Below are 12,624 nucleotides of genomic sequence, written 5' to 3'. Positions count from 1 at the left end.
TGCACTCTTTTCTTCTGGTGAAGTTTGAAAAGCATTAGTTTTGTCTATAAAAACAAGTCACTTAGTAAATGTTAATTGAAACAGAGTGAGGGAAGGGAGATAGAAATTAGAGGGAAAGAAGGGAGGAGAAAAGAAGACAGGAAAGGAGGAAGTATTAGAAAGAAGGCACATTGGACCAAGGGAAAGACATAATGAAGATAAGAAAGCAGAGAGAAGAGACCTAAGGAAAAGAAAGAGGTGCTTAATAAATTGAGCAAGAATAAAAAGCCATATCATTGTTTTGAAGGGATGTTAGTCTTTCATTATTTCTGGAGCTTTGTGGTCAGCAATCCTAATCCTCCTCATCAACTGAACAAAAGATTTTTGTGAGTGTACAGGGAAGGGTATGCTGGTATGCCTTACTTGAATGAATAAGCGAATGAATGAATGGATGAATGAATGAAGCACTTAATGGTGGTATAAGCATTTATAATTCCTTAATCATTGTACCAACCCCTGGTTTTTAACCCAACATTAATAAAAACAAAGAACACTTGTAGCATTTATTCACATGTAGTATGCTTCAGCAGTACACACAGAGAAAATACAGGTCTCACAACTTTCTGATTTGACCTCCATCTGTCTGAGTCTCCCACAGATAGAGGGCTTAGGACACTGGGGACACTTCACAGACACTCTGTTTGGGGCAACTGATTTTCTCCGAGTGTGTTCACAGATACTTCCCCATACTGCTGACACCTGCAGGACCTGCTCAAGGTTCTGGAGACCATATGGTGCTTACTTTTCCAGGTGAAGCACTACAGTATTCCTTCACTTATCATGGGTATTATGTTCTAGACCCCCCCGGCAATAGGTGAAAATCCACGAAGTAGGAACCGTACATTTATTTTAGTATTTATATAATTTTTAAGGCTTTATAAACCCTTCCCACACACTTATAAACCATTCCCAGCCCTTTATTAACCTTTCTCACTCCCTTACCAACCTTTTCCACAATTTTATAAACACTACTTATATTCTTAAACATATTCTACACTCTTAAACCTAGGTAACTTTAACAACATACATATACAGTACCACAAAATCCTGTGATATAGCAAAAAATCTGCAATAAATAATTAAATACAATATTTTAAATAATCTCATGGTACAGTGAGGCCACAATATGTGAACTGTGATATAGAGAGGGACTACTGTATTCTCCACTGTTTTAGTAAGCTCCCTTTGTGAGTTTCAGTAAGCAGGTGCACTGACCAAGGCCCAGAGCAATGGACATATCCTGACAGAGCCCGGGACTCAAATGAGAAAACCACATGATCACATTTACCAATTAGATGAAGACCAGTTCTGCCCAGAGTTCCCCTGACACAGGAGTTAAAATAAGGACAAGTTTCTATTTGCATTGGCAATCACACAGTTCTCTGAATACCCAAACGAAGAAAAAGTGGGCCATTCTATCTTTGCTTGAGAATGGAAATGTAGCTGTCTTTGCCCTAATTAGTATTATAACTGACTTTGAGAGAATCCACATTGAGGTTCATTAGTAATTATAATAACAGGTATGATTATTGAATGCCCACATCGTGTGCATTTTATACAGAGTGACTCATATTATACTTACACTGACTCTACGAAGTCCATGTAGTATACATAAGAAATAGCCTCCAAGTGAGAACTAAATAAACACAGAGCTGTGTGACATATACCTTTTTCACCATTCCTTACCACTCCACTCTGCCCACCTGCTGTGTTCTCAGCCTTGTAATATGGATGGTCAGCCTGGGCATAATCAGGAAGCTGACACACTTTTCTTAGACATGCTGAATATTCTATTCTTTGCTCTTCCCCAACTCAGAACATCTCTTCCCCTCTTGCAGATACACAGTACTCTCTCTTCTATAAGCTTTTCTTCTGCAAAAGGTGTTTCTCTCAGTCAAGTACAGTTAAGTAGAGATTTACATTCCCATATTTAATCTCCCAGTGGGACTCTGTATCATAATGCTTATCTCTAATGAATTAAATTGGTTTTCCCCACTTTACAGCTTCAGGGGACCAATGGAGTTAGCAGAAGAGTTGTTTAGGGACAGATGGGTGGGGCTGTTGTAATCAGGTAGGTTTTCCCAAGTGCCCATGGTGGCAGATACCTGTCAGGCCTGCCCTCAGAATAGGCCTTGTTGGGAGGTTTCATGTTTGATGATTGTGCCCACACAGTTTCACAGAATAGCACTGGATCCAACAGACTTTTTCTCCCCTCCTCTCACATTTAACACAATCATGAGCTCAGAGAAAAGCCAGCGGTAACACCAAAAATACATCGCCATGTGACAGAGAAGAGAGGGGAAGAGAGGAAGGAACAATGTGATGGAGGGAGGAAGGGAGAAAAGGAGGAGAGGAGGGAACTGAACAAATAAAGTTAACAGTAGCCTAGACTAACACCTACAAGCATTTGTCTGTTAGGCAGATTTCTTTAGACTGTCTTCAGAGCAATATTTCTGCTTCCTACGGTAGATAGTTAAAAATAACATACATCGTGGATGGTGTTTTGGTGTTTTCCTTCACTTTCTTTCTATCTTCAATATTACTGTTGTCGTCATTTAAAACTCAATCAATTCAGCTGATCCAGTGAACAGATGGCATTAATCAACCCAAAAAAATATGCACAAACGCAATTAGAAATGTAGATACATGAAATTTATGCCAGCAAATCAAACACCAATGATAGCAAGTCAATGTGCCACACCTGATTTCCCTTGTTTCTGTTTTCACTGAGCAACACGGATGGTTGCTCCTCCCCCCCCCCCCCCCCCAGCAGAGGCAGGATGAGAACAGGGACATGAAGGTTTAATTACACACCATTTAATGACTAGTTCTCACTCTGCTGACAAAAAAAAAAAACAGCCTAATTTACATAATAGAAGATGTATCAAGATGATAAATACAGACAGTGTATGCTCTATTGTGTCATGCAAATATAATTTATACTGCACTGAGAACATGGTCATTTCATATTGCCAGAGAAAAACTTCATTTCAGGGAACAGAGCACCTTTTCTAGTATCAATAGCTCTTATTTTTCAAAAACAGTGGGAGCAGGTGTAGAATATATTTTAACCACAAATCTGTTCCTTCTGTGAGTGTACTAGCTCATATATTTCTATTTTTTAAATTTACTTGGCCATTATTTTCTTTCTAATTCCTTCTAATGTTTGAAGATTCTGAAACTTCCTTCTTTAGGCCCTTATTAATTATCATCTGAGTTATTGTAATAATCTCTTAACTGCTTTTCTTAGTATTAGTCTTGGCTCATTGTAGTCTATTTTTCACAATGATTGTTTAAAAACAGAAATCTGATTGTGAATATCTAATTACATGTATAAAATCTTTCAATGATTCTTTATAGCTTTAACAGGAAAAATAAAAGATCCCCATGCTTGCCTGTAGTTTCTTCTTATATGCGTATGCTTCTGAGCCACTCCTACAGATAGTCACAACAATATACCTAAATCTCATGCTTTCACACAGAAAGCCTATAATACTCTCTCTGCATTTCTCCAGCTAGTGAAAGTGAAGTCTGACTTTAAGTCTTGAGTTAACTTTTTATTTTTCCCAGAGAGCTTGTCTTGACGTCCCATTCACTCTGAAATTCTCTTTTGTGCCTTACATTACATATTGTTTATCATTGTCATAGCATTTATCACTTTAACATGTTTAAAGTTTTATTTTTCTGGCTGCCCATGTTCAAAGTTCTTTGAGGTCATGGACTATTTCTTCTTAGTCATCATTATTTCTACAAATTAAAAACAAAACTAAAACTAAAACAAAAAAAGAGTTTTGGAAAGAGAATTTGTAATTGGGACTCATTTCTTCAACAAGTTTTCAAGGAAATAACACACACAAACCATTAACACTTAAATCTCCTCCCAGCCAGTTTGATGACACTGGAGACTCAGTAATGTTATCAGGGTAATGTAGGTTTGCAATTAAAAAATACCTTTCTAGTGATTTACTGCTAAAATACAATTAAATAGAACCTAAACTTTTCTTTTTATACTGAACCCTGGATTATGAAGACAAGTTCTTATATGTTTGTAAATCTATAGTCTATGTAGGAAACACTCATTAAAACTTCTAAAGCAAGTTAATAAAATTAGCTCGCACTTTGTACTGAGATCAGAGGGATGCAGCAGCTTCCTCAGGAACCAACACTTGACACAAAGGTAGAACCATGTAGCAATAAGGTCATGGAAACATACAGTACGTGTGAGTGCAGGTCCACTCCTCAGCTCTCATGTCCAACACAATGATCTGAATGTCTGGTCAGCTCACATGCTAATTACTTCTCAGCATCTCCAAAGCAATAAGTAATACTTGTTTAAAAAACAAACATTAATCAAATGAATTTTAAAAGATTCTAGCTACAAAACCACAGACATGTTGCCAATAGTGGTACCTTTCATGGTATTGGGGTGTGTGTGTGTGTGTGTGTGTGTGATTACAAGTCTTCATCAAGGCTATGCTCTTTTCTTATCAAGTTTTTATGGAAACTTAAAAAAAAAAATAAAGCATCTGCTGCATGCCAGATGTGAGACCTTTTTATCTTTGACCACTGTGATATTTGGCCTCTTGCATCAGATATAGATTTCAAATGTCTGGCTCTTTCTTTAAGGTATGACAAGAGTTTATGCTGGTGGAAACAGTGACCTCCATGTCCTTTGTTAACGATAGACCTACAGAGACTGATCATAGGAATCCCAAGGCAACTTTCCATAGTTGCTCACACAGATCCTAAGTTCATGGGAATTAATTTATGTCTTGCAAAGAGTGTGGCTCTTGGAGATAGATAGGTATAGTCCCAGATCCTTTTTTTTTTTTTTCATTTATCTTTATGATCCTGGGAAAATTATTAACTTCTATTAACCTTAAAATTTTTCATCTGTAAATTGAACTTAAAGTATATCTAGCAGTGGTGCCTGGGCAAATTATATGGAATTAGCATATGAAGTTAGAGACACGAAACTCATAGCAGTATTAGTAGGAATTAAAACCATATTATGTTGTTGTTATAAATAAAATTGCTTAACAAATTTGAGTATAATCACCCCAGAAGTACCCAAATGGAATGACCAGTAGGGAACATCACCAATTAAAGATGAAAATACATTATAAGATAGTTCATTAATAATTATTTGGTCCAACTCCTTTATTTAATACACTAAGCACATTAGTATAAGTCAATAACCTTTACAAGGACACCAGCCAGACAGAGTCAGAGCTCTGATGAATGAAGACAGCTTCCCTTATGAATTAAAAATGCCATTATTGGCTCTAAATGAGTACACTAAAGTTTCAAAATAATGTACTGGTGAGTGAATGACTATTCTGGCCTTTCAGGTAACTAGACTCTCCCCCTACTTTTCTACATAACAAGAATAATTAGCTCATGTTTAAAAGCCATATATCAGCAAATTTCTGACATATAAGCTAAAAGACTTTGGATCACCTACTAAAGGTTTTTAGAAACATTTCAAACAATATCACATTACTTTGTTTTATAACAAGTGGCACTGAAAAATAAAGCAATACAGTAAAGAAAAATTGGATCCCACGTTTTAAAAAAGGGCAAGGGCAAGAGGAACAGGGAAAAATGAAAACTTGCAATTTAGAGGACATTTATTCATTAGATTGAGAATAAGGGGGGGAGGGGAGCTTAATAATTCTGCACCCTTGGGTAAAAATTGCTAGTCTAGTTTTTTCCTTTACATTTTCCATACTGAAACAGGGGGAGGGAGGAGTCTATGTTAAGAGAAATGAAAGAGAATTCATAAGATAGATTGTCAAAACTAAACACATTCAACCATGCAAAAAATTTTAAGACTCTTCTAAATGAGCATTATATACTTCCTTTACTTCTGCTGACTATAAATACCACAAAAGGTATAACACTAACACTTTCCTGTTGAAAGAAATCAGCCTAATCTTTGTTTACCTATATAGTATTACCTACTGATTAGGCTTGTGCATAAACTTCAGATGTTTGAAGCTATAATGCATCTCTCTATTTTAAGATCTCTATGAATATGATTGGCATCCTCATATATTTCAGATAAAGTTCTGTAATGAAAGGGCTATAATGAAGAATAATTTTTTTTTTAAATTTCTCTCTCAAGTCTATTATCTGTGTTAACTAATATGTAACAACAAACAGATAAGATGCTTGAAGATTAGTCAGACTGACTCATTGGTGAAAATTAAGGCTCTTTATAATCATGTAACTTCTAATTATTGTTAAAAGATAAAATGAATAATGACCCTTTTAGTGTCCCATGCTTATCTTCCGAATGCAGGTTCTCCCACTATAGTGTTCATTCAGCGTACCTAATATTTGAAGAATGTCCTCAGCAAATATTAAGCAGCTGTTGAGTATGAAAGTAGACATATACTTCAAATGCTATTTTATAATCAAGCATGTGAGCACAGGAGAAGGTTGCATAACATGATGAGCATTTGACATCTTAGCTGTGGCATAACTAGGGCTAGAACTCCTAATGTTTCAAACTCATGGTTTCACTTTAATCAACATATCAAGTCTCATTGTTTCTGCTAGTCTCAAAGGAACTGATATTATATGTAAAAGCATTTTTCATTTAACACTAGCTTATCATATCTATATTTTAAATTAACTAATTCCCTCAGGGTAAATCCAAAGAAAGCATTATACCTATTTAATATCCTGAAAGTCTGGAATGGGAGAATTTCCAGAGTTTTATTACTGGTTGGTAATTATATTCTCTGCAAAAGTTCATAATACCTATACTGTAGTTGGCCTTCTAACCTGACTTTATTTTAATTTCATTTAGTTAGAAATGTCTAAAATCTATAATTGAGTTAGCATTCATTTTTTCTCTGCAAATGAATGCCCAAGTTTTGTAAGATTATGACAAAATTAAAACATACGCACACATATCTTATACCCACCCAATAATAATAACACATTAGTAGAAGAATGAAAACAAAAGTTGATTTTACTTAAAAGAAGTTCACAGGCATACAGATACCGTGGAGCATCTTAGATAACTAATCCATTTTCAACACTGTCACAATGACATGAAATATTAGTTCAAAATATACTAAGAATAAACTTGAAAAAAATTCTCCAAGTAATTTATAAATGTACTATTTGACTGTTCCTCAACTTATGCATATGAATGTTAATGGATTATAATAGATGGTAAGTCAAAGCCCTGTTTAATAGATAAAGAATGTAGACAATAGATGTCTAGAGGAACTGTGGAGTGTTCTTTATTTTTCATTAGAGGTTCTTTATCACAGTTTCTGAAGACTACCAAGATCTAGTGAGTTCAGAAGTAATTTTCTGATGCTAGTTTATTGTTCATTAAATTAACACATTTTGTTTGGCATGATAAAAACATTTATCATTATTCTTTAAGAACATTGATCCCAAAATATTTAGCAAGCAGGGTGCATTTGATTGAAATGTTGATTGGAAATAAGGAAATTAAATTGTCAGTGATAAAATATTAAAGCTCATTGCCATAAAGTTTCATTTTAAATTTCAGAATCAGCTTTATTGCTGTATCAGTTATAATAAGCATGAGCCTTAAATCCATACCATAGAGGTTTTCTAAGCATTTTTATAACCATATAACATTTTATGTTAACGATAATTCAATTAATTTACAGAAGATGTCATTTGGCAATTTATGTTTTTTCTTTGTTTTTAAGAAACAAGAAAACCCAAGTCCTATTTCTATAGAGTATGTTCTATCTATTTCACCCTTATTTCTCACTCCATCTTTGTATCTCTTCAGAATATTCAGTATTTTCAGATAGGTAAATGTGCTAAAGAAACTGCCTTTCTCTACCACACCTTAGCATCATAGGATAATACTGACCTCTAGTGTTGTTATAGGAGGTAAAGAAACTAGCTCAGCACCATGTCTAACTTCCTCTTACTAAAAGACTTAGATTTTTATTTGTTTGTTTTTGTTTTGTTTTGTTTTGTTTTTTCTAAAGCACCATGGGAACAATTTCACTTAAAAAAAAAGAAAAAGGAGGAGGAGGAGAAGTAGGGATGGGTCAAAGAGGAGGAGGATGAGGAGGAGTAAAAGAAAAATAGATTCAAACCCGTCCTTAGCTTTTTTTCTGAAATAATTTTTAAACTAAGGGCCTTAGGTTCCTCCCTTTTAGAGAGTTGACCTCTTCAGCACTGCTTTAGAATCCACACTTTAATAAAACCTTTATAAGCCATGATCACTAACTATAGATTCAGAATTTCTATACTTTCCAATATGAGGGAAACATTGGTTCTACTTTGGACAGTTTTCAATAAATAACAATTGTCTAATTCTCTTCTCTTGAGGTATAACCCTGGGTTGAATATCTTACTGAAGGCCCTCTCAGACCTAAGAAATTGGGGAGGAAAGCAGAGAGCCTCATAGTAGCGAGTGGTCTTATTACTTTTCTCTAGCAATTTTGGTTCAAATTACAACAAATAGTATTAAAATTACCAATATGATTAAATATTTCTGAGGTACCAACAGAATTAACAGATAGGGGAGCAAACCCAGAAACTTGAGGAACCCTGGTAAACGATCTTTGGAAAAATAAAAATGGCTTAATTGCATTCTTTCTCATTTAGGAGTTTCCAGAACTGGAAAACTTCCCTTTCTCTGCCTAGAGAGGCAGCTGGGCAATCGAGCTTAAACCTCTGATGGTTCTAGAGATTTATTCAAGTTTGACAAAGTGAGTTCTTTAAATACACAGTGCAGGTGCAGATCCCCAGGTGTCCAGCCTTCCTGCCTATTAAATTAAATGCTCTGCACTTACCGAGGTTAGAGCTTGGAAAACAGAGTGCACATTTAGTGCACGCTCATTATGTGTTATTTGGCACAAAGATTTTGGAGGTGTGGTGTGCATCAAAGGTCTTCCTCCTGTAACAGGGACAGCCATTGATATGTGGTTTGACTACAGTGGGCCACGACTCTTAGGCCAACACTCCTAACTCATATCAATTGGTTGCAAGATACCCCAAATGGAGCCTTCTGCCTAGCAGAGAGCTGAGGGCCCTGTATTGAGAGGCACTGGGCATGCTGCTAACCCTGGGCAGCTGCATTCAGAGATGAGTTGCGGTCACCCAGTGCTGGGAGAATCTCGATCCCTGGTGCTCAGCCCCAGGCAGCGCAGACGTTCTGAACCCGGGCCTTCTAGGAAAAAGCCCTCTCTGAGATCACACAGGCACGGAACACAGAGCCAGCAGGAGGCTAAGGGAAAAGACTCCTCCCTTCTCCCCCGAACTTCGAGATTGAGGAGAGGGCAGAAAATCCAGCGGGCTGGATCATTCGAGCTCTGCTAACTTTGGGGATGGTTAGAGTGATGGAACCGCAATGATCAGCATTTTTTCCCTGTTCACCTGCTCAGAGCAGACACAATTGAATACACTTGTCTGCCCAAATGCTACCGTTTCCCACCTCACTTACACACCCTCAGCTCCTGGCTGATACTTACAATTTGTCGCTGGTAATCCTGAATGCCACAAACCGGAGAACAGCAAAGTGAAAATGCTGAACAGTCGCGATACAGAATCCATTTCCCGTGAGCAAGCTGTCTCTTCCAATCGAATCCCAACTCCGCAGGCGCCCGCCGTGGCTCCTTCTCGCCTGTCTCTTCGGCACCGCCGGCCCCTTCCCGCCCACCGCCTCGGAGAGGCACAGTCCGCTTCACTCCATCCCGCGCCCAGACACCCCGCCAAACCGTCCCCGGTCTTCTCCGAGCCGGGCTGCAGCCACAGTCCCTGAGGCCGTCGCTGCGCTGCTCGCCGGCCTCGCCGGCTCTTCCTCCTCTCCCCCTTCTTAAAGCGGCAAATCCACACCCAGCTGCAACCGCAGGTGCCCGCTCGCTGGGTGCCGGGGCGGGAATCGACACAAGGCCGCCGGACAGCTGCTCACAGGCGCGCCCACTGCTCGGAGCCGCCCCGCTCGGCCCGCCCAGCTGCGCTCTGGGCAGCGGGCGCCCAGGCACTTGCAGGCGCTCCACTCCGACCACGCATTGCGGGGCGCCTCTGTACCAGGGGGTTGGGGGCTGGGGGGGCCAGGGGCATGAGAAGGGGGTGCGGGAGGGGACCTCTGTGTCTCTCTCAGTCTCTCTTCCCTCCCCGCCCCCAAATATGGGGGCCAGTAAAGGTTGTGAAATTTAACTCCGGTTTTGGAGGAACGTTGCTGAAGGGATAGGAGGCGTTGGACAAACATAACAAGAAGTAATATCCCATGGGAAGATTTGCAAAGAGCTAAGGATGGGCTTTTGTTGTTGTTAGGGAACGTTTGAATAATGCAATATTATTTATTCTGTGTTTTCCCCCTAGTATGAAAGGCTGGTGGGTATTGATGATGCTGAGATTTCTCTTTTTTTAAGTATATTTTATTCATTATGTTGTTACAGTAGTTCCAATTTTTTTCCCCTTTGCTCCCCTCTGCCCAGTATCCCCCTTCCCTCCAGCAATCCCACAACCACTTAGTTCATGTCCATGGGTTCTGCATTTAAGTCTTTTGGCTTCACCCTTTCCTATATTATTCTTAACATCCCCTATTTTGTATTATCCGATTATGCTTCTAAATCCCTGCACCATTTCCCCATTTCTCCCCCTCCTAGCTGATAACCCTCCAAATGATCCCCACACCTATGATTCTGTTCCTATTCTGGTTTGCTTAGTTGGATTTTGTTGGTATTTTTTAGATTCAGTTGTTGATAGTTGTGAGTTTGTTGTCATTTTAGTGTTCATAGTTTTGATCATATTTTTCTTAAGTCCCTTTGACATTTCATATATTAATGGCTTGGTGATGATGAGCTCCTTTAGCTTCACCTTGTCTGGGAAGCACTTCATCTGCCCTTCCATTCCAAATGATAGCTTTGCTGGATAGAGTAATCTTGGTTGTAGGTTGCTTTTCATCACATTGAAAGCTGCTTGCCAGATCCTTCCTGCCTGCAAAGTGTCCTCTGAGAAATCAGCTGATAGTCCTATAGGCACCGCTCTATAGGCAACTCTCCGCCTCTCTCTTGCCGCCCCCAGGACTCCGTCTTTATCTTTCACCTTTGGCATCTCAGTCATGATGTGTACTGTGGTCCCCTCTGGGTCCAGCTCGCCCAGGCCCCTCTGTGCTTCCCCGACCTGTATGTCCATCACCTCTGCACAATTTGGGAAGTTTTCCTCATTTTTTTCAATTCTTGCTTCCTCATTCTGTACTGGTTGACTGTTTTTTTCTTCTTTATGTTCCAAATCATTGATTTGAACCCCAGTTTTCTTCCCTTCAGCATTGGTTTTGTGTGGACTTTCCTTCATTTCACTTAGCATAGCCTTCACTTCTTCTCTTATGCATTTGCCATCCTCAAGCATATCTGTCAAGCCTGTAAGCATCTTTATCACCAGTGTTTGAAATTTTGCATCTGTTGGATTGTCTATCTCCTCATCTGTCAGGCTGGATATCTCCTCGTCACTTCATTCTCCCACTGGAACTTTCATCCATTCCCCTTTTGGGCCATACTTGTCTGTCTCCTCATTCTGAGAGGCTCCTGTGTTTGTTTGCCTCCACATCCCAGGTAGAGCTGTTGCTCCTGTTATGTTGTAAGGGGTGGAGCCTTAGGCATTTGTCAGTACAGTGCGACCTCTGTTTCACCACGTTGTGACGCTGTATATGGGGGAGAGGTCCAAGAGGTAACAATGCTGCCTGCCCAGCACTTGCTCCTTTTCCAGGCACCTCTCCCACTTCCACACCAGACTGGAGCCACTCTAGCTGCTGCCCTGGCTGTCGTTCTCAGAGTGGGTGGGTCTACGGATGTTCTAGGACTGTGGGGGCCCTTTAAACAATTGGACTCTGCTGAGACCAGTAGTTTCTGCCTCCACCCCAACCCCCACTGGTTTTCACAGCCAGTAGCAATGAGGTTTGATTTTCCCTGGTGCTGGGACAGTGGGTTTCAAGGTCTGGTGAGGATCTGGGAATGCTCCCCAGGTGTTCCTCCTGACTTTTTAAAATGTGTGACTGAACTTTCTGCCAGCCTGCCACTGCTGCTGCTGCTGCCACCACACCATGTACTCTCCACCCCAGCTCCGCCCCTCCTACCTATCTGGATGAGTATTTCTTCTTTATCTTTGTTTGCTGGACTTCCATGCAGCTTGATTTTCTGGAACTTCTGGTTGTCTCTAGTTTTGAGGGAGTAGTATTCCTTCTTAGTTGTGGAGGGAGATGCAGCGTGTCTGTCTATACCTCCATCTTAGCCGGAAGTCTGTCTGAGATTTCTGATTTAGCAATTTTACATTATGTCTGTTCCCTGCTTTGCAACCCTGCATTCTGCTCCCCTCACTCATTCTTTCACTGCAGAGTCATCTGCTCTGCTTCTCCCTGCAGACACATCATTTGGGGCAGGTGCTGCAAGTTGCCCCTTGCTTTAGATTATGGAGCCAGGAGGTTCACCGACCCCTGAGGAGATGAGGGAGACAAATTGGGTTTAGTAAGGATGAGAGGATGGGGATCCTGACTGGCTCATAAGATTTCACACATGAAAGGTCCGCTGGAAAAATTTAAGTAAAAAAAAAAAGGAAGAATCTCAATTTGGA

At 39.7% G+C, this 12,624-nt stretch overlaps 1 protein-coding gene across 1 annotated transcript in view; it reads right to left on the bottom strand.

Moving 5' to 3' along the window:
• CNTNAP5 (contactin associated protein family member 5) overlaps positions 1–10,009 on the bottom strand; it is a 1,232,224-nt gene extending 1,222,215 nt beyond the window's left edge. The window contains exon 1 of the mRNA XM_090279100.1: positions 9,525–10,009. Coding sequence (XP_090135226.1) covers positions 9,525–9,606 — 82 coding nt within the window. The 5' untranslated portion in view covers positions 9,607–10,009. The remainder of the gene's footprint in view (positions 1–9,524) is intronic.
• Positions 10,010–12,624: the final 2,615 nt, after the last annotated feature.

This window comes from Furipterus horrens, unplaced genomic scaffold (assembly GCF_987537825.1).
Source record: "Furipterus horrens unplaced genomic scaffold, mFurHor1.1.pri manual_scaffold_1, whole genome shotgun sequence".
Lineage (NCBI taxonomy): Eukaryota > Metazoa > Chordata > Mammalia > Chiroptera > Furipteridae > Furipterus > Furipterus horrens.
Note: the sequence above shows the minus strand (reverse complement) of the source record. Positions and strands in the feature narration are given on the sequence as shown.